This window comes from Phaseolus vulgaris, chromosome 4 (genome assembly GCF_000499845.2).
Source record: "Phaseolus vulgaris cultivar G19833 chromosome 4, P. vulgaris v2.0, whole genome shotgun sequence".
Lineage (NCBI taxonomy): Eukaryota > Viridiplantae > Streptophyta > Magnoliopsida > Fabales > Fabaceae > Phaseolus > Phaseolus vulgaris.
The window spans coordinates 45825617-45851676 of NC_023756.2; the positions used below are offsets into that span (position 1 = coordinate 45825617).

The window sequence follows — 26060 nt, forward strand, 5'->3', positions numbered from 1 at the left end:
GTCATGTTTGAATAGCATGACTTTATTCTTAAGAAAGAAGTCATTATTTCCGAACATGACTTTGATTTAATACAATTTTTACATAAATCATTAGGATACACTATGATTTTCTTTAATGTTAATCAGTGTTAAGTTTCTTTTTTTAAAAAAAGGTAAAGTTTTAAGGGTATAATGATTTCATTAATTGTAAATAATTTGCGTATAAAGTCAAAGAGATTCTGCATAGAAAAAGACATTTGTGAAATCACTTTGTTCATTTGTTTCTGGAATATATCTAAGGTTTATATTTTTTTAAACATATTTATTAAATTAATATTTGTAATTATAGTTGTTAAGTAAAAAGAAAATTTGTTTTGTTTATTATGTTCATATATCTTTATATCTTTTTTAAACATTTAAATTAGTTTTTGTAAACATATTCATTGAAAGATTACAAAAGCAAAAATTGTATGATTTGATTAATATAATCATAGCATAAAAATATAAGGATATATAAAGACAAAAAGAAGATAATTATAACGTCTAATATATAGAAGATAAGGATCATCTAATTTGTTTGTTATTGTAGACTGTCTAAACATTTAATGGTCTAGTATGTTTGTTCAACATTATACATAAGACAATCTAGACGATATAGTTAGATTTTATTCAAATTGAACTTAAGTTTTAAAGAGTATGACAACTTTAGTGTAAAACACATAAATAATTAATGATTTCACCTTTTAGAAAAAGAACTTTAACAATATGGATTAATGTTAAACAAAGTCGTGCTCACGTTCAATAAACACGATTTTTTCAAAGTTTCATTAAACCAAAATCATGTTATCTTTAACAATTTTTTGTGAAATTTTTGTAGTGAATTGAAGTCACTAATACTACTTATCGTATTTTTTTTTCAAATATGTCCATTCTCAACAATTATTCTAGTAAAATTAGTTTCCGTACTAAATATCAAATTTCATAATGATATGTCACATAATACTTTTATGAAAAAAAAAAATCGTACTATTTCAGCAGATTTCATCTTTGGTTGAAACAGATTTCTTAGGTTGAAACTTGGGGCGTCTAGTTAAAGGGTCTTATGAATCGTAATGCATCAAACCACCCTATTATTACGAAGAGAAGACTATTACAACTAGCTTACTGCGATAAAAAATAATCATAAAAAAGAACAAGTAGACATTTCTTATTAATATATAGCCGTGTATATAAAGTAGCAAGAGTTATAATATACGTCATCTTCCTCCTGTAGATTCTTTTCCCACTCATTCATTTCATTTCTAAATAAACAATTTGACTCTTCTGAATTTTTTCTTTAACTAAATTTTCTTTGACTGTTCATCACATTCAAGAAAATTTACAGCTATATATACAACTATCATTCTCATTCATAATCAATATCCTAAGCCATGCCAAAACCCTATTACTCCCTCTTTGCAGTGTTCATCATTGTGTCATGCCATGCTCAAACTTATAGCACCACATCAACAGCATGTGCTCCTTCTAAGTGTGGCACTATCTCCATTAGTTACCCCTTTTGGAAGAAATCCAGCACCAACGTTGTAGAGTTTTGTGGCTACCCTGAATTTGGTCTTGAATGCTTGGATGACCATGCCATCATTCGTTTTCCAACTGACACATATAGAGTCTCAGAGATAAACTATGATGATCATTCAATCACACTTCTTGACATAGATATATTGGAACAACCATGTCCTAGGGCACGGCACAATGTTTCCCTACAAAACCTCCCTTTTTCTTTGAGCTCCTTGGATTTGAATCTGAGTTTCTATTTCAACTGCAGCTCTTACCCTTCATCTGTTGAGCACATAGTGTGTCTGCAACATGATAAGAATCAGTCTTATGTGTTTGTGGCTGGGGAGGAAGTTAAAAATGGATACGGTTGGGTGAGAGAGTGTGAGGAGCATGTTGTGGTGACAGTGAAGGAAGAAGAGATCGATGTTAGTAATTTGATCAGTGATTTCGGTGATGCCATGAAGAAAGGATTTGTGGTTGATTGGAGGAGAGGTGAGGATTGTGCAGTGTGTGAGGAGTCTGGTGGCTATTGCCTGTTTGACCCTTCCACTAAGCAATCAAGTTGCTTATGCAGAGATGGCAGAACTGTTGCCAAAAGTTGCAGAAAAGGTACACTTTAAGGTTCTTTAAACAAATTGTGGATTCTTTTATTGATCAAACTCATCACATGATCACATCTTCACAAATCTGCTTGCTTATTAGATACACACACTTTAATTATTTGTTTATTAAGATTTGAAACATTATTATACTCACAACTAGGTTATATTTGGTGGTTATTTTGCATGCTTTATTTGATATATTTTTTGTGTTAATTTAGTGTAAATTATACTACTTATGCAGGTTTACTTTTACTACTTCGTTTTGTTCAAAATACGAGTTCTTGAAATATAGTATTTTGAGATGTTCACAGCACAATAGTTAGTTGTTTCGAATTACAATGATTACAAATAGAAGAAAAAATAATATTGTGAATTGTTCGGAATATAACGGTTAAAAGTAAAAAGAAAAATGAGTTTTTAGACTATATAATTTTTTTATACTGACATTACGAGACCATTACACCAAAAAGATGTTTACATATTTTTTAAAATTTTAATATTAATTATTCCTACAGGGAATATGATATTTGGGCTAACTCTAAACTTTGAATTTGAGTTGAAAACTGTGACTCCAAGCTTACCAAACATTTGCCCCATCAACATTATTAAAATTACTTACTAATTTTTAGAATATGATACATGATTAATTACATTATTTAAAAATTATCAGATAACGCAATTTTTTAAATTTGATTTATTAATTGTGTGATGAATTATTTTTAAACTGAATTGTTTATCATTAATAGTTAGCTCTGTATTTCAAATTATTAATCTTATATCTAGTAAAAAAATGTACCTGATTGGGTATATGGGTTGGGAATAAGGAACTGTATTTGGGCTTGGGCTCAGGTGTTTTTAGGAGTACTAGGCTGGCCATCTACTATGACTAGGGGTTTCTTTCTGCATCTCCACAAAGTTCTTTCTGCACCCCCACAAAGTTCTTCCTGCACCCCCAACAAATGAGTAAAAGGATCAAAATATCTCATCTACTCCGTTTCATTCTACAAATTGAAATTTCCAGAAAACATTTTCTGGAATATACTAACAAAATTCAAAAAAATGTCCGAAAAGATTTAGGATTTAGGGTTTCGAAAAATTTAATTCAGAAGTGATTTAGAGAATAAAGTTGTATTTTTTGATATTGATGGAATGATGGAAGAAACAGCCCTATGGCTAACTAGTTAGAAATCAGAAGCCATGCAAATTCCATAGTTACAACCTGCAATGTAAAATACTATAAAAATAAGTTTTCATTTGTTGTGGTTTAACTAGTCAGAGGACAACCATATCTCTTGAATGAGAAAATAATTATTTAGTCTACAGATTTTGGTTCTTTCGCTGACATAGTAATAAAAATTGTGTAGACACAAACATTGCTATATTTTAATCCCCTTTACCTAACTCTGCATCAGTATTTCTTGATTCCTTTCCCTTCTATAGAAAAATGTCTTCTTTCAGAACATAATATAAACATGTATTAAATAAACTCTTAGCATCAAAAGGGAAAAAGTAGAAGGAGAGAGAGACTCATTCTCTTAAAACCTTATCCCATATGCAGTGGTAATAAAGGGAAAAAGATTAGTAATATTAAAAGGGGGTTGGTAGAGTGTTTTAGTCTTAACTTTAATTAATGTAATATCAGTTTGCTTGTTGGGCACTTAGTTTTTGACAACACTTTTCCAGCAAACTAAATATCATTATTTATTTCGGTCAGTTCAACCCTGCATAGAGCCATTATTTTAAGATTTGCTAAACTTTAATAATGATTTTTAATAATATAGATTATCAAAGATAAAACTCATAGTTAGAAAATAACACTGCAAGCATTTACATACATGTATCTAAGTCTTGTTTTATTAAATATCTTGTGCATTTACTTCTAGTTGATCATTCCCCATGGTTAAGTTAGTCTTATGCATTGAATAAAGTTGATAAAAAAATCTAACCATGACATCACTAACGTGACAAAGACACCGCAGCCAGTGAATAAATCTTACTGGTAACATGTTTACAGAATCAAAATTAAGGATCACAGTGTTTCCTTTTAATGTTTTACTTCCAAGTTGTCAACACCATTTTTATGGAAGACATCAAACTAGTTATACGTCATTTAGTTTGACTTGGATATATAGGTTGTTGTTCTGTACTTGATCATTTGCCTCACCAACAAACAAGGCCTCTCACATTGTTCCCCTGCAAATTAAGATCCCTCTGAGATTTCTGTCATGCCTCATCCTCCTGTTCCACCTCCTTCTTCCCTCATCAGCACCCTTTTATTCTTCTCACTCTTGCTCCCAACATATGTGTCTAGTGATGCTGAAGGGTACACAGCATGTGAACCTTTTAGCTGTGGGAAATTCAACGATATTAGCTACCCATTTTGGAGTAAGGACCAGCAGGAGTATTGTGGGCATCCAAAGTTCAAGCTTGATTGCCAACAAGACAACGTGACAATTGACATCATGTCACAGACATTCCAAGTCATTGACATGAATCAAACATCTAAGGTTTTGGAGATTGCAAGGTTGGATTTATGGGCTGACCCTTGTACTAATGATTATGTCAATGTGAAGTTGGATCCTGGTTTCTTTAGGTACACTTCTAATGATGATGAGTACACTTTGCTATATGACTGCGGTTCTCTTGGATATACGTCTGGTAGTGTGAATATCGGAGAAGCAATAGCATTTAATTGCCCCGTAGAGGGTGGTCTTCGAGATGCATACTTTGTGTTGAGTACTGAAGTGGTTAATTTATTGAGTCTGGGGTGCAAGAATAGCATCACTGTTTCTGCTCTAAGAGAGGCTGTGAAGGGTGATTCGCTTGTGGGAAATGTTCTGCAAAAAGGATTTGAGGTTGAATGGAGTGGTGTGAATGAAAATCAATGTGATGGTTGCTCAAGATCTGGTGGGAGATGTGGACACAATGCATCTATGGATGCATTTATTTGTCTCTGCCTTAATCATCAACCTGATGATGATTCTTGTAACAAAATCCTAGCAAGGTCTCCAGCAGCAACACCTAGAGTAACACCAGCAAAGTCACAGTTACCCCCTTACTCTCAAATTATTCCAAAACAGTCTCCAGAGTCTCCACATGCTCCGAGTATGTTTTCTTCCTTCTCTTGTTTTGATTAATACTCCTACTACAATCATTTTCTTTTGGATGCTGGTATTCAACTTTTTTAAGGATCCAAATACCCTATGTGCTTGTCTAGAAACAAGTTGAGAACTGAAAAATCGCGTTTAGGATGTGAAAGGCCATAGAGTTATTAAAATCAGCTTCTTAAATAAAATCATAACTGAAACGTGGAATCAAACAAGTTATTCATCCACTCTGGTTTAGGCAGGTAGAGAGCTTCACATTCTAGACATGGAATGGATCTGTTAATTTGGTTTGCGTGTAAGGAAGAGTTGTTTTGTCAGAACAGTTCCCTTTGATTTTTTTTCCTTCATTCTGTTCAAAATTTTATAATATAGATCCAACTATTGAAGACTGCGTTATGAGATAACGTGTCAAATTTTATAATGCCATATTTCTGTTCCCTAAGGGCGTGTTTGGCTTACGCTGACTTTTAAATATTAACAAAGTGATAATAATGAGTAGAAGTTTTTAAAAGTCTGCATATAACAGTAAGGTAATGGAATGTGGCCTTTTGGTGATTAGATGTTAAAACTTGGTATTTTCATGGAAAGATGACAGGCACAGTTACCTAACAAGCTGTACTACTTTTTTATTATACTTCTCCAATGAACCACTTCTTTGCAGTTGAATGCTTGATTCCAAATAAGTGATTCCATTGCTTTGTCCCATATAAATTTGGATGATCCATTGTGGGGGCAGCATCAACAAAGAAGTGGGCATTGTAAATCAACACCCAAAGTAATAATTTGTTAAGTAGGAAGAATGATATACAATGTGTTTTCTCATGCTACTTGAATAACAACTAACACAAATTTTTGCAACATGTAACTCTTCCCTTTATGATGAACGCTGATGTGTTTATATACCAACATCTTACAAGCAAAATAGAAAAAAAAAAACTGCAGAAACATTAAATAACAACTGAAAAGTCTTAGTTGCCAACACCTACATGGGGGTGTTTCTCTTAATCCCAGAGGTGGATTCTTTGTATGAAAGGTGTGACTTGAAAATTATGGGTTTGAGGCTTGAGGTTGACTCTGAAAAGTGAAGCAGCATTATGGTCTCAATTTGATTGATGAAATGGTGTGTTCTGATTCTGATTTTCCTACAACTGCTCTTGAATAGGCGTGTAAATGTTCCTTCTTGGTCAATGACCTATATATATCTTTCTTCATTGCGTGTATAATGGTTGAGATTTGAGTGATTGGTTGATGAATGACCTCTTAACGTAAAGTTTCCATCATAAAGAACGACCATGCCCTTTCACATGCATCAAACTGCTTATAAACAGCATCTCATGCATTTATATTTATACGAATAAGCAAAATTAGAATGGTCTTGACAGAGGGTGTGGGTCACAGCTTTAATAAAACGTCACAAATTTCATAAAATTGGACAACTTCAAAACAGAGCAGAGACCTAGAACAAACGGATTTACGAAGAAAAACCTAATTTTCTAACTGAGGTTAGAACTAAAGTAAGAAACAGAAATTAGGCGTAGGTGATGTGTAATTCGTAGTCTTTGGAACAGAAAATATTAAGATGAGATGATAGTATAGAAATTTATAGAGAAATGTAATAAAAAAATTGAGTAGAAATGATTCGAATAAGCGTTGACCGAATTCTTTGAATGAGGGAGAGAGGGAGAGACCGGGTCGTGTTTGGGGAATAGTGAAATGTATTTTGTTTGGAAGTGAAGAAAGTAAGAAGAAAGTAAGAAGAAAGAAGAAGGTAGTTTCGTGAGAGGAGTGTTTGGATAATTGGTATGTATGACGGTGTGAAGAACTGCTTCTTCTATACCCTTCATTTCTCTGAGAGAGGGAAATGAGAAGAACTACGATAATGAATGAGATCCACACCACACTCACCCTCTCTTTCTTCCTCTTCATCGCTTTCCCATACTCCCACTCTCAATCACCGCCACCGCCACCGCCTTGTGCTCCACAGTCATACATGTGCAGCATAAACGTTTCCGCCACCGCCATCCTGGATCCTTTCTGGGAAGAGAGTCCAGCGTCTCAATGTAAAGGCGCCCACCCATCATCCCAGCTCATCTGCTATGATCCTTATGAATATGATCGTTATGAACATCAAAATTTGACGGTGAAGGATATCGACCACACCACTCACACCATGACACTGGTACCAACAGACACTGTCAAAGATGTTTGTTCTCCTGAATTTTTGAAGAATTACGAGAACTTGAACAGCACTCTGTTACAGTATTACGCTTCAGTGCACAACGTCACCGTATTCTTCCATGGTTGTCCTCTTGACATCCCGAAATTCCCTTCAAAACGCAAATGGACGTGCGGGGAGGATGGTGTGTATTATTTTGAGGAGGCATACAAGGAGGATGAGATGCTCGAGAAATACCCACTGCTTAAGCAGTGCAAGAGAAGTTTGAGGTTGCCCAGTGCGGCTCCTCTGAATCATTATGATGATAGTGATGATGGAGCTGGAGTTCTGCAACAAGCTTTGAATGATGGGTTTGAGGTCTACTATGATGTTCCTCAACATTGCACAAGATGCAACGAAAGTAACTGCGGGATGGATGGTTACGATGGACATGTAGTTTCATGCGAATACTATTGCCCAGATCAACACTGTTCTCCCAAAAGAAGTAAGTCTTGTATCTTCTCTATTCCTCTCATATCTTACATACAAAATCATGTTTTTAGCAACTCACTTCCCACTTTCATGCAACAATAAGCACAACAAATTGAGTGCAGTCTGGGAACACCTGCAATTGGACCAACCCACTCTTACTCTCATCCTCAATTTTTCCATCTCCACCATCCACTTACCAATCAACACTTCATTTTTTCTTTTTTTTTTAAAATTCCTTTTCTTTAACAAATTATCATCTTTCTCTTACAATTACTTATATCCTTCCTCCCGCGGTTTCTTTCTCCACCAAGTCCCATAAAGCTTGGGGTTTCTTGCATGGATTCATACACCCAAAAACCACAACACACTCCAATCACATCAATTTCACTTCGATTCTTGTTTATGAAACGAATTTAAAAGAGGTTTCTTTAATTAAAAATCATAAGAAAGAGTATTTTACATACATTATTATTATTTTCGAAATCTTTTGTCATTTTAATATCATAATATTGTGCTGTTAAACTTGTGTTGCTTCCTGCAAATACAGATTATTGGATTGGGTTGGATAAAACATATATGAGCTTTGTTATTTAGGAATAACAGGATTCTGTCTAGCAGTGTTTGTTTAGAAGCAAAATTATGTGATGCTTCATCGCAATAGCCAGTTGGATTATGCAGTAAAAATCATGCGTTTTGCAGACCATGATGATTTTTTTAATAAAAGAAGTACTTTAATATACAAAAACAAAGCACGTGTTGCTTCATAGATATGAATTAATAATAAACAGTACTGTAAAGATTGAAATTAGCCATTATAATCATAATGAAAATAATTATTAATAATTCAAGTATACTGAATAATCTCTGAGGATTTCGATGAGAATTACGTTGTTGACCTGATGACTATGAGAAAAACAAGAGTTGTTGACTGCACATTTTTCCAAGTCACGCTGAGATGCTTCCTTCTTCACACCTTCATTTCCATTCTCCAGTTTTGACTCGGTCAATAACCAAATTAAAATCATCCCTCTGTTTTCTCTCCAGCTATTTATTACTTTCTTTTTCCATTCTCACTCCTTCTTCCTTTTTCCATACGCGTCAATTCAATCCCCTCTCTAAATATGTATCACCTTTGACTTTTAGTACCATTTCCTGAAATTTTTCTTTCTAACCATTGAATGAAATTATCAAGTAATTTCTCTATGAATTAGAGTCCCATTTGTTTTTAACCATCATTCATGATTCTTTAATAGTTCCCTTATAGTTTTTATTTCATAGTTCTTACAGTTCATATATTTAAAAATTGTTTGCCGAATAAATTCAAACTTATTATACTGCCATGCATATAGTGCATATATCATTGTAAGATATATAATTATTAACAAAAGACATGGAAAAGAGCATAACTGAAGACAAGATTTTGGTGTAGCCTTCTTAAGATAGGCAAACTTTTATGTACTTATGAAATTATTACTGATATATGATTCACAGTGTAAAGATAAGATATATATATATATATATATATATATATATATGTTGGTTTTTACTGTAAAACTCTTGGCAGACACATTAGATATATTTTGTAGTTGTGGTCTAAAATGATTAGATCCTTACTTAACATCATACACGACAAAAAAAGTATGATCCATCTTTTTTCTGCTTTTCCTATCATTTCACGGATGCATGTGCATGTACCACCAATAATTAAGAAGTGGAAAACTTTTTCATTATTAATATAATTTCTAATTTAATATTTTTTTAAATAAAAACCAAAGCTCATCTCGGTTAAGTGATGATTTAAAAATTAAATGAATACTGATATTCTTACAACTTTTATTTTATACATAATAACTACTTGATAAATTTGTTATAATGATATAATGTCTGGAAATTATTTTATTAACTTAGATATCTGTGTTATTATAATTAGTTATGAAGTAATATATATATATATATATATATATTAAGGGTATATTTGTGATTTTAATTTTCTGCAGAGTTTTTTATTGCATTTGTATGCAAGTGCTGATCTTTTCCTTCTTAGTGGTCCAACACGTCTTTCACCATCATGGACATCATTTTCTGCTTTTCTTCTACTTTTGAGATTTTTAAAGTATTGCGAAACAGACTTTGATTTCTCCACTTATTCTTATTTTTCCTAAAATATGACTTTGATTAAAAGTCATCCACTATTTTGGTTTACCCCTCTTAGTCAAAAAATATTAATTTTCAAATATTACTCTTCAGTGCTTTCGTAACTTTTAATCATAACCATGCAATATTTGCATACATGACTGTATATCTAAATTGCTATCTATTCAAATGGAGCTATACACATACGGTTGCATTCAGATTTAACAGTAATATCTATGCAGATAGCACAACCACAGTACTGTGCATTCCATAGTGCTTTTCTAATTTCTTCTACTGAAGTGCCTATCATAGGACAAAAGTGTTGATTTGTATTATAATGTTTAAAAACCTCTAACTTAGCCATTGATTGATTGATTAAATAATTTATTGCATGTATATGGAATTCATGAACGATTGATAGATATGTATGCCTGTAGATTTATTTATCTACCTGCAGTGTCATACTGATGTCACCATTGCTGTGGATGATGTGGTTTTCATCCTCTGTGGTATTCCATTTGGTTGATGCTTATTATATAACTACAAAAAAATGGAGTCTGCAATCTTCCATTGGAAGGTACTCACCTACTTTCCTTTGTGGGTGTTCAACTTTTGACTAGTTGTAATGTGGTATGGACAAGGCCACCTATGAAACTACAAAAACACCCTCAACAAGTTCACAAAACTGCTATTCACCTGTTTAGGAAAGCAAAGATAGGGTGTTAACCTACTTCCTCATGTTTGTAAACGAGCCAATGACTGGTTATCTATTGCTTGAACTTTTTTGTTTTGTTTCATCTATATTTTCAAGTTTCAACCATAAACCCCCCATTATAAAATAGTAGCATGTTTTCTTGTAAGAATTTCCACAGTACTCACCTACCAACGACTTTGAAGTTCCTCTAAATGCCTGACTTAGATTCCACACTATTGCTCTTCTCTTCTCCTCCTCTTCATTCTTTTCAAATCTCCAGAACCAAATGATCCTTCCAATCTCCTTCCATTACATTAAGCCTCAACTATGTATTATTACCACAATTTTCTTCTTGGCTACCACTGTTCTATCTTCCAATCCAAAATTTAAGGCCTGCACTCCTAAAAGTTGTGGAAATGGCCCATCCATTAAGTATCCTTTCTGGATTCCTTATGAACAAGAGTCATTTTGTGGCTATCCCCACTTTGAGATCACTTGCGTGGACAAGAATCCAATTCTCAGAACTTCTACTCACGATTTTCTAGTAAAAAATATCTCTTATTCTAACTCCTCATTTTCTGTGGCCAACATAGCTGCCTATGAGGAGAATTGTCCTGTTCCCTTATATAATTACAGCTTTGATCAAACTCCATTTACCTATAGTTCAGACAATTGGAATCTCTCTTTCTTCTACAATTGTACCACAGAACCCGTAGATTACCCCACTTACAAAGTGGATTGTGCTAAAAATGCTTCACATTATTCTTTTGCGGTTTTTCATAAGGAGGCACTAGAGCACAAAAACTATTCCTTGAACGAGTGTCAGTTTATGGTTAATGCGCCATTCAACACGAACGATGCTGTTAATTTCACTAGCTTATTGAGAATGAATTACATTGAGATTTTGAAGATGGGGTTTCTTTTAAATTGGACGGCGCCTGATTGCCAATATTGTGAAAAAAGTGGTGGACGTTGTGGATTTGATGGCAAACAGTTTCTCTGCTTCTGCAAGGATAAGTCCTACTTAAAAACTTGTGGTAGTGGTAATAATACATTTCGAAATATTGTGATCATATTTTTGTTGTTTATTCATATATGTGTGACGCGTCTATTCCTTTCATGTTTTATTTCCCCCATTCGCCTCTTTTGGGTAGAGATGCATTTCTATTCTACAATGCTACTTCAGAATATGCTAGCCAAAGAAGTATACCAGAATTTTGTCTTTTCTTTTACCTGTGTGATGCACAGTTAAAGTATCTTCATAGATCATAGATCAGATGATGATGGTTTCACACTTTATTTATGTATTTGGTTTACATAAATGTCTCTAACCACACTAATAGCCACGAGAAAAATGTGTATGTTGTAGACACAGTAACAAAACAAGAGTGCAGTTCTTTTGATATAATTATTAACGGTCTCATGAACAGATTCAGCCACGTATAGTCATGTCATTGTCTCATGTGATGATATCATTATCAGCCATTATAAATGCTTATCATCAAAATATGCAGAAAGTATACTGAAGTTGAGTATTCTTTATACTTGGACTTTAAGAAAACGGACCAATGCTATACTCAGTTAGAAACTAGTCATCATAAATTTGAACCGGAAAACAAATATGTATGGCTAACTTCTAAATTGTCTCATACTAGTGCAGTATACAGATATTGGTAATTCCCATTTTGCCTCTCATAAGGATGTCATGCTATTTTACCATGCAATAACTCTTAGCGCGTACTTTCTTCTTGAGTCATTTGGTGAAATTATATGTATGTGTTTGTGTGTTTATGTTTACCATATTATCATCCTTGAATTGCCGCAATGCTAACCCATCTCTGCTCTCCACTGTATCTGCTGCAGGCACTCAGAACGTGGGAAGGAAAATCGCTATAGGTAATAGGTCCAGTTTTCTTTCATTTTTTTCTTTATTTTTTTCACATTTATTTCATAAATAGTTATATATTAATTGAAATTTGCTATGCTTGTTCTTTAGGTGTTGGTTCAGCTGCAGCGGGAGCACTTATAGTGGGCATTTGCGTCTATCTTTTTATTCGTAGAAGGAAGAATAGTTATGTAATGTCATATATACAATCTCGGAGCCTCTCTTCTGATCCATCTTCAAAGGACACTGAGAAGGGAAGTCAAAGCTACACTCAAAGCATTATACCTGGAGTTCACCTCTTCTCCTATGAAGAACTAGAAGTGGCCACGAATTACTTTGACTCAACTAAGGAACTAGGAGAAGGTGGCTTTGGGACAGTGTATTTTGGTAAGAACATGCAGCTTATGATGTTTATCTGTCGTTTTTGTGCCTTGAATGACCATTAACAAAGGTTGTTGCCTTCTGATGTTTGTTCTCTAGGCAAACTGCGAGATGGGCGTTCTGTTGCAGTGAAGAGGTTGTATGAGAACAACTACAGGATAGTTGCACAGTTCATGAATGAAATTAAAATCCTCACTCGCATAGATCATCCAAATCTTGTGAAGTTATTCGGATGCACCTCTCGCCACAGTCGTGAACTTCTGCTTGTGTATGAGTACATTTCTAATGGAACTGTTGCAGATCATCTTCATGGTCATCTATCTAAACCTGGAACACTCCCTTGGCATATTAGAATGAATATAGCTGTGGAGACTGCAAGTGCACTGAAGTTTCTTCATCTCAAAGGTATCATCCACAGAGATGTTAAAACCAACAACATTCTACTTGAAAGTAACTTCTGTGTGAAAGTGGCAGATTTTGGACTCTCGCGTCTTTTCCCACACCAAGCCACCCATGTTTCAACAGCTCCACAAGGGACTCCAGGTTATGTGGATCCAGAGTACCACGAGTGTTACCAGCTTACCAACAAAAGTGATGTGTATAGCTTTGGAGTGGTGCTGGTTGAGCTGATATCATCACTGCCTGCTGTTGACATCACAAGGCATAGACATGAAATCAATTTGGCCAACATGGCCATTAACAAGATTCACAATCAGACACTGCAAGAGCTTGTGGACCGAAACCTTGGTTTTGAATCAGATTTCAAGGTGAGGAAAATGATAAGTGGTGTGGCTGAGTTAGCATTTCAGTGCTTGCAGAGTTCCAAAGACATGAGACCTTCTATGGAAGAAGTGGTGGAGACTCTCAAGGATATTCAGAGTGATGGCAAAAACAGAAGTCAGCCTGAGGTAATGGATATCTCAAGCACTTCTGATGATGTTGTGTTGCTGAAGGATGACCCTCCTCCACCATCACCTGATTCTAAAGCCGTGAGCAACACAACAACACCAAATACTTCTTGCTGATAAACAAAAACAACACCAAAATTTATGTCAGCAGAGTTAGCATCACAGTGCCAGCATCCACCCAGTTACAGCCTTCATTTTGTCATCTTCTAATGAGGATAACTTTTAAAGATTGAGATGTATATATATAGATTGCAAAGCTGCTTTGGTTATGAAATTTCATCTTTTTAATAAATAGAGCTATATATATAATTAAATTGTTTTGGTTTAGTTAAAAAAATATTCCCTACACTCATAGCACCATTTTTTATTTGAGTCTTTGTATGAAAACCATTTAACTAGACTTAAATAAGTTATTGGTATTAATATAAGATTTAAATATTTCATATTTTAAAATTAGATATCTAATAAGTTCAAACATATATTATATGACTTATAGTATTGAAAAGCTAAATACATCAAGTCATTTTTGTTACCTATTTGATATGCAATATTATATGATGGAAAAATATCTGAATTATTATGATAAAATAAATAAATTAAGAAGTCAACAGAAAATTTCAAAAATATTTCAAAGACAAATTTAAAGAGATAACATAATATTAGCAGTAAAATATAAATGTCTTTTTCAGTAATTTTTAGAATTAATTGATTACTTAATTTGAAAAATAATATATTAAATATTCAAAATAAAAATGAATAATATATTAAATATCTAAAATTTATTTAAGTTTAAATATTGATCCATTATTTCGTCATCCCCACTATCAGGATTTCAAACACGCATTCAAGTAAAAAAAAAACGTGAATAAACTTTTTAAAAAAAATTACTTATACAGTATTTATAATTTTGTATCCTTCCTCCAAACTTACTATTAAAAGAACATTGTTAAGCTAATGATCAATAGTTTGGAACTGTTTTTTTTTCACGAACATAATCAATCAGTGTCTTAATATTTTAATTTTATGCTAATCTAGTTCATTTTAAAAGAAAAAAAATGAGTAAAAATTATTTTACTTAAGGATTAAATTCATATACAATCTTTAAATTGTTTAACCTTGAAGTGTTCATATACCCACAGCCAACTAATTTACGCAAAATTATAACAATTTTATATTTTTACGTTATAGTTTATTTTTAAAAAATCAAAACCACGCATGGTGATTGTGTAAAATCTATCACTATAATTTTTTTAAGTAATTTAAAAAATATAATGTTTGAATTCTAAAAAAATTAATCAAATTCTAAAAATTAATATTTTACATATAATATTGGTATATTATATTAAATTAATATTGAAAAAATATTTTTTATTCAAATGAAGATAATAATTAGTATATATATTAACATAGTAATGATGATTTGTTTTGACCTTTTCATAATTAGTATTAATATGTATAGAATTAAAAAAAATACAAATTATAGTTTCAAAGAATTTAAATTTTATAGTGAAAATTAATAAATTATACTATGTGTATTTTTGAGCCGTGACAAAGAAAAATTCCATGAACTTGATCTAGCATAAATGATAATATTAAACTTTTAAAAAAGTAATAGATTAAATTCAACCCTTTTAAAAGTAGAGCAATGAAATTAATTTTTCAAATAAATTAAAAAAGTAATTTAACTGTTTTTATAAGAGTTACTAATCTTTTTATCGAGTCCAATTTCTTTTTCTAAATTAAATATTTCATATTATTTTATAATTTTTTAAATATTATTATTTAAAACTCCAATCTCAATCACAAACATTTGAAAATTCAAGAAAAAAAAACTACTGATTATGAAGAGAAATAACTAAATATTATAGAGGACAAATACAATTCATTAAAAGAAAAGAGAAAAAGTTGAAGAAATAATTCTCACTAATTGTCTAATCTTGTTCTCCTATTCACTCCACAAATCTCATTTCAAGGTTTGGAGTCATCTTTAGTTTCATTAGTTTATATAATTTTCATTTTTCAGCTATATATTTTTCAAGTTGTCATTATGTTGAGCCTTTTTTTATCAGTTATTTCAATTTAGCTTGTTAAAAGAAAGTTATAATGCACAATTAGTTAAGCTTTAGCAATTAGTGTAGTGGCAGTTTAACACATATATAGGATCCATTTGCTTTTCAAAATAAAACAAAAAACACTAAACAAAATACGTTGAATATCTCCTCTTTACAATATAACTAGAAATTTTTTACCAAAATATAATAATATTAATTCATGAGGAAGATTATGTTTCTGATCTAGTAGGAGAAGAAAGCAAAGGTTTTGGAGGCATTTCCAAAGAATACATGTTACCTTCCAACATTTCGACCACTCTACTCATTGTAGGTCTATCATTCGGTAGTGTTTGAATGCACCATAACCCCACTATTGTCATCCTCTTTGCAATTTCATTTCCTTCTATATTTATCATTTCATTCGGTCTGACATCATTATCCGACTCAAGTCTCTTGTATGCCAAATGTGGAAAGTATATCTCACTTGTACGACTAGCTTCCACATTAATATTCTTCCTTCCTCCTACCAACTCTAGTAGCATCATTCCATAACTATACACATCAGACTTTTGCGAAACTCCTCCAAAATTTCTGCTCCACATCTCTGGAGCAAGATATCCCATTGTTCCTCTAGCATCTGACATGGAAATAATGCTTTCATTCCTGGGACACAACTTTGCTAGTCCAAAATCTGATATTTTAGGACACAAATTATCATCTAAAAGAATATTATGTGGCTTGATGTCGAAATGTAAAATTTTAGTATTGCAACCTCTATGCAAGTACTCCAACCCTCGAGCTATTCCTATTGAAATTTGATATAAATTCTCCCAGCTCAAAGATGCAATTGTTGATGGCCCTCTTTTGTAGATAAATTTATCCAAAGAACCATTGGCCATAAACTCGTAGATGAGAGCTTTTTTTCGGCCTTCCAAACAAAATCCAAGAAGTGTGACAATATTAACATGAGATGTTCTACTGATGCTGACAACCTCATTGATAAATTCTTCACCATTTCTTTTGGATGCATTTAGTAATTTTACAGCCACACGGCTACCTGTGAGCAACTTTCCTTCATATACTACACCAAAACCACCTTGACCAAGTTTGACCTTGAATGAGTTGGTCATTTTTTTCACTTCTGAAAATTTGTATCTTGTTTGTGTTACAGCCGCATGATTTCTTAAGAATGCTTCAATATCTGAATCATTGTTTGTGGTAAAACAAATTTTGACCAGTCTACTTGAAGATTTACGTCTAAAACAATATAGTATGAAGAAAAACCCTCCAATTACCACACCTACAACACCTGTTAAGAAATATAGAATATTAAAAAACCATAAATATCCTTTTATAGCATGCTGATCTTATTTTGTGAAAGTTTACGTTATGCTTGTTTATGATAAAATGCCTTATAAATCTCCACCACATAAGTTGAATGGTGAACCTATTAGACTCAATCACTATATCTTACACACAATAACTTGAATTTTAAGATAGTTTATAAGATGCATGGTATTGTTGTCTCAACCTATATAACCACTACCTCATTTTCCAATCTTATTGCCCTTTTCTAATAGACTAAAGTTAAGCTAAGGTGAGTTTGTTTATTATGTTATGTGTCCATGCATGACAAGCACAACAAGTTCTTTTGTGAGATTGTTCTTCCACTAGCATAAATTTTAGAATGGTTAGTAAGACTTCATTACAATTATCATTGATAAGTTAACAATAAAAATACACTTGGTTAATTCTCTGTTGACTTATTTAAAAGGTCAATTTCCTATTTCAAAGAATACTAAGGTTAATTATAAATGTACACACACATATAAATGTTCCTTTTGGGTTTGATATGATAATTGTTATGTAATTTATCTAGATTTTCATTCTAAACTTTAGCTAAATTTTTTTGTATATATCAGAGTAGATTTTTTTTTATCATTAACCATCTTTTATTCATTCAAAATCTGGGTAAGATCTTTTTAATATTGATTTGGATTTGATTTTAGATTTTGATAGTATTTTTTTACTAAATATCAAAGGCAACTCTTGAATAAATTAAGAAACATAATTTTCTCTCATATTTATTATGGTATCAAAACATGCAAATTAAAAGGGAGACAATTTAAAAGTGACATGGATATGAACCATTCCGTTGATAAACGAAGGAGAGTTCTCTCACATATGATCTCAACTTGAGTGATAATTTAGGAAATGTAATTGTCTGGGTGCAACCTTAGGAGAGAATTATGAAGATTGGGAATGTGCAATGAGGACTTCATTATGTGCTAGAAGAAAATGGGATTTGTAGATGGAAAGTTATCTAATCAGAGGAAAGATCGTTAGAGATGGAGGAATGGTATGTTGTGCTAATGTTGCATATATTGCCATAGTATGGGCACAAACACACCCTTCTCTGATGCAAACAACAATGTCTTATTAAAATGACAATTGAACAATGACAAGTATTAGTACAAATGTTAAATACTCATAAGACAAACTTGAGTGAGAAGATGACAAGTGCATATAGCACTTTTCGGTGGATAATTGACATTGGAACATCTAATCATATGATAAGAATTTTGAAGAGTATGTGTGAGCTACATGATATTCAACATTGTCTCTTAGGACTTTTAGATGAATAGAACACTTTTGCAACCAAAGAAGAGGATGTGGTGTTGGATGGCGGCAAAAAACTTACAAATGCTTTATATGTTCTCAAGTTGAATTGTAATTGAATATCTATCTCACAATTCACAAATAGATAGTGTTTATGTAAGATTGCACTTCAATGATATTGATTAGAGCGAGTGAATGAAGGAAGGGGACTCTATTTTTTTCATGGAATTCAAGGATCATGGGTTTTTAGAGTTGATAAAGTGAACCATGCAAACCTCTAGCATAGGCGCTAGGGACATCCTTTATTGAAAATCACATAGTTAATTAATAGTATTAGCGGAAGAAAAAATTGTGAATTTTTGAATAAGGCTTGTGATGTATGTCTTAGAACAAGCAAACTATGAAAATTTTTCCTTTAACTAATCACAAAACAAACATGACATTTAAACTGGTTCATTGTGATTTGTTGGGGCCATATAAAACTCCTTCTTCATGTGGTGTTTTTTTTCCTAACAATAGTTGATGATTTTTCACGAGTTATTTAAATTTATTTACTTGTTAATAAAAGGGAAGTCTCACAAAGATCACTAAATTTCTTTGCATGTGTAGAAAAACAATACAACAAACAATAAATGTATTTAGGAGTGATAATGGGACGTAATTCAGTTGCATGAAGAGTTATTTTCTTGATCATGGAATTAATTTTTTAAACATCTTGCATTAGAACATCAAAACAAAATTGAAGGATTAAAGAAAACATCATCATATTTTAGATGTGGTTTGTAGTTTGCATTTTCATGGTAACTTCCTATTAACTTTTGGGGAAAGTGTGTTTTAACTATAGATTATTTGATAAATCGTACACCATCTAATGTGTTAACTACAACAAATGGGTGTGCATAATGATTCTTGCACAAGGTGTTCTAGAAAGAAGTGTGCATAAAATTATCATTTGATTTTATTGTTCAAAAACCTAGAATGGTGTGCAAACTTAGAAAATCTCTTTACATATTGAAACAAGCTCCTAGATGTTGGTTTACCAAGTTGGTTTATTCAATCCCTTAATGATTTATGTGTATAGAAATCAGATTTGTTGTAGTTCTTGTCTATGCTAATAACCTTGTCATTTGTTGGAACAACCATAAAATCATCTATCAGTCTAAGATCTATCTATATATTTGTTTTAAAATGATTGGTGGAATGAATTATTTATCTTTGCTTTACAATAACATAACTGTCATATTGTGTGCATACTCTTTCTCAATTTCTACAACAACCAAGACAAGAGCATTAATATGCTATATTGCTAGCTGTTTGATATTTGAAAGAAAACCTTGAAGGAGAAATTATTTTATGTGAAGATAGTAACTTAAGAATATATGGTTGGTGCAACTTTGAGTGGGTTAGTTGTCCATAACACGACAATCTCTTATGTACGACAATCTCTTATGCGGTGGTTTAAGATTTAAGATTTAGAGTTTAAGTGGATTAAAAATTTATCATGAATGTAATTTATAAAACAATAAATTAGGAGATATAAAAGGATAATGCATCTATTACCTATAATAATTATAATTGTCCATGTGTGGTCACGGTTACCTGCGCAACAATAAAAAAAGAGCATAGTGACAATAAAAATTATTTCTTAAAGTGTTGTAACATGAGTATTGAAAGATTATATACGAGAGGAAAATATCATATTTTACAACAATAAATAACTGATAAAAGGAAGATAATTATTACATTACAACTTATCATAAATATGACAAGGAATTTCATAATTTCTAAAATATTTAAATAAATTAAATTTGAATTAATCTTATATTAAATTATTTCATAATATTAATGAAAGTTTTTTAGTTAAATTTAATTGATATTACTTTAATTAAAATTCATTAAAAAAATAAAAATAAAATTCTTAATTAACTTTAATGAAAATTACTATTTAATATTGAGAACAATCTTAATTAATTTTGAAAAAAAAATTGTTGTTAATAAAAAAAGAGAATGATTGTAGGCAAAAAATAATAATCATGACAGACATCAACTAAAGAATTTTAGTTCACAATTTGCCAAAAATAATCTTAGACATTATTTGAGGAAGGTCTGCTTTTATCGAATAAAAAATAACAATATCCTGTAATAAAATTAAAAAAAAAATAATTCTTACTACATTACAATAAAATTATTGAATATTCAAAATTTAGAAATAAAAATACTTAGTCACTATATCAACTACTTATATAATATTTTAGAGATTAAAAACTTATTTATATCTAAAACTTTTTCTATAATTAATACAAATTTATATAATAATTTTTAAATTAATATATAAATTTTTTTAACTAACATTAATCGAAAAATAATCTTTACCTTACCTTTGTTGTTCAAAAACCAAATGTAGTGATGTAAAAGAGACTGACATTTGACATCAGTTGAAAATAACGTAATTAACATAAATTAAAAAATGTTTGAGTTTAGTTAAAAAAAAGCATTAAAAGTAAATTAAAGAAAATTTAACTAAAGTTGGTTACAAAATAAATATGCCCTAACATCAACATTAAAATAATCCAGATATTTTAATTCAAAAAATAAACATAGATTAGACTAAAAAAAACATTTACCGATGTCTATAGTAAAAATATTGAGATAGAAGAAAGAAATGAAAATAAATGACATGAATTTAAGAGAAGAATTTTAAATTTTAAATTTTTAAACGAAATTTAAATAATTTAATTTCAATTAATTCAACTAATTTCCTATAATTTTTTAAATTTCTTATAGAAATCAAATTTTCTTATACAATATTTTAAATTCTTTAAAAAAATAATTAAATATAAAACATATAATAAATTTAAATATTTTCAATTCTGCTTTTATTAAATTTTCATCTTTCTTTTTTGTTTTATTAAATATTTCCTTTTCTTTATTAGAGTTTAGGGTTTACCTGGTGGTGTTACTGGTGCTGGTGTTGGTGATAATGAAATTGATGGTGATCGACGTGCAGGTGGCGGTGCGAGCGGTGTTGACACAGGCGGTGGTGATGATGAAGTTGTCGTTGTTAAGTTGCCGGTACAACTTCGATTAGCAGTGCAATCTATTAAGCAGTTTTTGGTCCAAAATTATTAATACAAGCTCATGTGATTTTCTACCTCAACAAAAAAAAACATTTGAGATAATAATTTAACAACTCACATGACTCATTGATTTTCTCGAATAAAGTTACCCAATTTATTTTATTTAAAAAACATCATTTTAAGTAAGTGATTTTAACAAGTAAAAGGAATTTGTTTATTTCACTAATAATAAGTTAAATACTACTTGGCTAGTGAAAAGTTACAAACTGATTAAAATAATGTGTCAAATGTAATCTTAAATAAATATATTATCAAAAAATAAAACAAGAGAAAAGCAAAAATTCACAAATTCACTAGCAAGAAAAAAATATGCAAATTAAATTAGTTAAACTCTAATTGCTATTATAATATAATATAATAATATCAAAAGTATGAAGAGTTTTGTTATTCTCATTTATAGTTTATAAATTAGTAATTGAGAGTTTAAATGTTCAAAGATAAATTTGAGTTAGCAAACCGTTTATGTATAGAGACATTGTTAAATATTAATGTCTATAAGGAGATGGTGCAATTTTTTTTATACCCAATTCAATTTTATTCTTTAAAATAACTACTTTTTTAAAATTAAATAATTACTTACAATAGAATATTTACTTATATTATAACAAATTTACTTACAACTAGTCGAAACACAATGTGTTTTCTGATTTTTTTAAAATATCTTTTAAAATAGACCATAAATACTATTTTTTTTTGTTTAATTTCTTCTTTAGACAAATGTATTATCACAAAATAATATATAGAAATATATATTAAAATTTATAATAATATTTATACATTTAACATACATATTATTAATTTAATAAAAAAAGTACAACAAATTTAAAAATGTAAACACACCGCCACAATAATGTATATGTACTTTCGATTGTTAATATAATATATTTTGAACGAAAACATTAATATAATACAATATCTATGAATTAATTTTTCTATTGGATTTTTGATATTATTTTTATACTATTTTTAATATTTTAAAATATATTAATTGTTTAATATATTAAAATTATTCTAGGACAACATTAAAAACTGACAGAATAATCTGAATTATAGGACTACTTACTGCTGGCATTAGTAATTGCAGTGGTGTTTGCTGACTGGTGGTAACTAACAACAGTTGTCTCCAGTCTTCGCGCCACGTAAGCAGAATCATTATCCACTCTGCTGCTGCTACTGCAATCTGTTTACATTTTTTCAACACCCATTTTTATAGTTAAATTTAAACATTCACTTTTAAGAGTAAAATTTAAAAGAATTTTCTTATTGAGTCTCATAATTTTTTTATATGAAATATTTTGTATACTTTTCTATTTCATTTTAAATTTTATTATTTAAAGAACAAAATATACAACTATTTTAAGTAGTATTTAAATTCCATGTTTTAATTATTCTAAAAATTTTGTTCTTTTCTCTGTACATGTTAGTTTTCTTACAAACTGATTTTTCATGATTGAGTATAATAAGATACAACTTTTTTCAGCCTGAAATCTAACTTTGAAGATTATATTATTATTTTTTACCTTTTTAGATAAAATAAAATTGCCAGCCACTGTCATCTTTAAAGCTATTCAAATACTAAAGATCCCAAGTTTTGCATTCAAAACTAGTTTTACATTAAAAGGAAATAAAGAGTTAATTTTTTATATATTATTATGATAGAAATTATATTAATAATCAATCAAAAGTAATATTAATAAATTTTAAAAAATTATTATAAAAATAATAAATTTAATTTCTACATTGCCATTAGTTATTAAAGCAAATGATAAAATAAAAATCACTTACGCTTCCGTTGCATGCACTGTTTACCCATTTAAATATCTCTAAAAAAGTGAAATATAATTTACTTCTATTTAGATTTAGTGAATTTGAATTGAATAGGACATATAAGTAAAGTAAGAAAAACTCAACAAGTGGTGTGCAATGTCTTCTTCCCTATCCACATTATTTTCTTCTTGACTATTCTCCCTCACTTTGCCTTCATTCCCTCACCTTTAACCATTTTTTTTCATAATTCTGGAGAATTATTTAGCTCTACTTTTTGTACTACACCTTCACTAACTTTAGAGTAATTTTTTAGAGAAATATCCTACTCCTAAATCTTATATGTATATAACATTTTGTCAAACAATGAATCAACACTCTTTTCAGTTGTTAGCTGGGAGCTGGGACTCATCAACAAGGTCAAAGTGTGTATCATTTGCAAAAAGAATAAACATATTGAAGATGCATGATTAAAATTACTTAAGATATAAAGGTTCTCTTACTTTTTCTATCACCACACGCCGTGAAGACATCACCAACTTTGTTTACGGTTGAGTGGTTTTGAGCTGCAAGCATTAGCATGAATAATATGGTTATAATCAAGGTTGTCAAACTCGCGAGTCTAGACTCGTGGGAGCTCTGTAGACTCGTAAGAGTCTACTTTTATATTAAAAAAAAATTAATAGTTTCCTAGAAATTTTTACTTGTATTAGAAGATGCAGTTTTATTAACCTCACTTGAATTTATCCCCTCCCTCCCACACATTCCTTAAAAAATATACTGCTGCTTTAAATTCAATTTTTGCCCAAAAAATAAATGTGCAGCAAGCCCAATTAAAAAAAAAACACAATTAAAAAAACAGCCTTCATTCTGCAGCAGCCCAATAAAAAAGCACAAAACCCTAATCCCTTCTCTAACCTAATTTCACACCACCTATCTCTAACCTAAGCAGCAACCCGCGACCACCGCGACGCCACCACCTGCAACCCGCGACCACCGCGACGCCACCACTGCAACCCGCGACACCGCAACGCAACCACCTTTAACCCGCGACCACCACACGCTCCGCTCGATCTACCGCCGCACTCCATAGAAGAACTCGACAAACGACACCGTTTTGGGGGTTTAAAAAAGACCCAGTTGGACTCGCCAACTCGGACCAGAGTCGCGAGTCCACTGCGATTTCACCGAGTTTGCGCCGAGTCCACCGAGTTTACTCAAAAAACGAGTTTACTACCGAGTTAACTCGGTAAGGCAAAATGGGCACGTAAACTCGGACGAGTCAACGAGTTGACTCGCAAGTTTGATAACCATGGTTATAATTTAGGGTAGTTGAATGAAGGAAACAGAAAAACATAAATTTGTTGTGATATATGTGGTTGCATAGATGTATACGTACCCAGAAGCATAGACGAAGTGTTGAAGTTGACATCAGAGTTAGTTGGAAGAACAAGCGTTGCAGTTACAGAGAACAGAAAGAAGAGATTGAGAGTGCGGAACATGTTTAGTTTCAGTTCATCTGCATACATAGAAAACAGCTAAGTGTCTGTCTTACGTTTTAATGGGATTCCATGGGCACAGAATTCGAGTAGATCCAATAATGTCTACTTTTTAGTGTAATGAAGTTGAAAGGTTCAAGAAAATGCTCTCCAGCTGGAAAGAAGTGAAGAAGGGACCACACTCTAGCTTTGTTTCCCCGACCAAGTCAACTTACAAGCATTTCGATCCATGGTTTACGTGTTAATCCGTCTTAGAAGGTACCGTGAATTTTCTCTCATATGTAAACACAAATCCGGGATTTATTTTTAAAATATAATATATTTATTATATAAATTTAGTTTGATGAAAACAAAACAATTTAAAAATAATAACAAATAATTTTAATTGACATGTTATTATTATCGTTGGATAAACATTCCCCCAATATCAAAACAACCATTAGGAGCACTTGCATTGATCTTCACACCTAACAAATCATATTTTCGTCTCTCATCTCCATGAAAATACATTTTTCTCCTTTTTGTATCACCTCATAAAGTAGTTTCCGGATTATGTAATTTGGAAACTCATTTGAAAAAAGTAATCATGTATCTGAAAAAAGGCTACCGTTATGTAATCCGGAAGGTAATTACAAATTTAAAAAATGACTTCCGAATTACATAATCTAGAATATTATAGAGGGGTATTTTTGGAAATTTGAAAATTTATGGAGGTGAGAGAAGAAGGTAAGGAGGTGCAGGAAGAAAGAGTCCTAACAAATTACCAAAAAAAAATATGCAGAATCTCTCTGTTGCCATTTAGATTGCAGTGGTGATAGGCTATTCTTTCAAACAGTACAACACAAGTCTTTTGAGAATAAATTTAATGTTTATAATAAAAGTAAATTTTATAATATATATATATATATATAAAAAAAAACTAATTTTATATAATATATTTGAATTAGAATAATAATATCATAAAATAATTATAATAAAAGATGTTATAAAATTATACATGTTAATTTGAATTATCATTTGTTTTTTTTACATTACTTGATATAATGTAAGGTGTATATTTTAAAACATATTAAATAAGTAAATAAATATCGTATGTA

The 26060-nt window shown here is 31.1% G+C and overlaps 2 protein-coding genes across 5 annotated transcripts; one reads left to right on the forward strand and one right to left on the reverse strand.

Moving 5' to 3' along the window:
* The first annotated feature begins 1394 nt into the window (after positions 1–1394).
* On the forward strand, positions 1395–14185 carry LOC137837989 (LEAF RUST 10 DISEASE-RESISTANCE LOCUS RECEPTOR-LIKE PROTEIN KINASE-like 1.2). 4 transcript variants are annotated; one of them, XM_068647186.1, is made up of 4 exons: positions 1395–2145; positions 12583–12615; positions 12716–12991; positions 13085–14185. In XM_068647186.1, the coding sequence occupies exons 1-4, from the start codon at positions 1410–1412 to the stop codon at positions 14008–14010; spliced, it is 1971 nt and encodes a 656-aa protein (XP_068503287.1). In that variant the 5' UTR covers positions 1395–1409; the 3' UTR covers positions 14011–14185. The 4 variants fall into 4 exon arrangements, with proteins under 4 accessions (XP_068503287.1, XP_068503283.1, XP_068503284.1 ...); XM_068647182.1 differs by lacking the exon at positions 1395–2145 and adding an exon at positions 4157–5243; XM_068647183.1 differs by lacking the exon at positions 1395–2145 and adding an exon at positions 6106–7905.
* A 1912-nt stretch (positions 14186–16097) lies between these two features.
* Positions 16098–25216, reverse strand: LOC137837990 (LEAF RUST 10 DISEASE-RESISTANCE LOCUS RECEPTOR-LIKE PROTEIN KINASE-like 2.5). The gene is made up of 6 exons (XM_068647187.1): positions 24864–25216; positions 23968–24030; positions 22764–22880; positions 21511–21660; positions 20124–20162; positions 16098–17253 (listed from the first exon to the last, which is right to left on the reverse strand). Exons 1-6 carry the CDS (start codon positions 24991–24993, stop codon positions 16175–16177), a joined length of 1578 nt encoding a protein of 525 aa, XP_068503288.1. The 5' UTR covers positions 24994–25216; the 3' UTR covers positions 16098–16174.
* Positions 25217–26060: the final 844 nt, after the last annotated feature.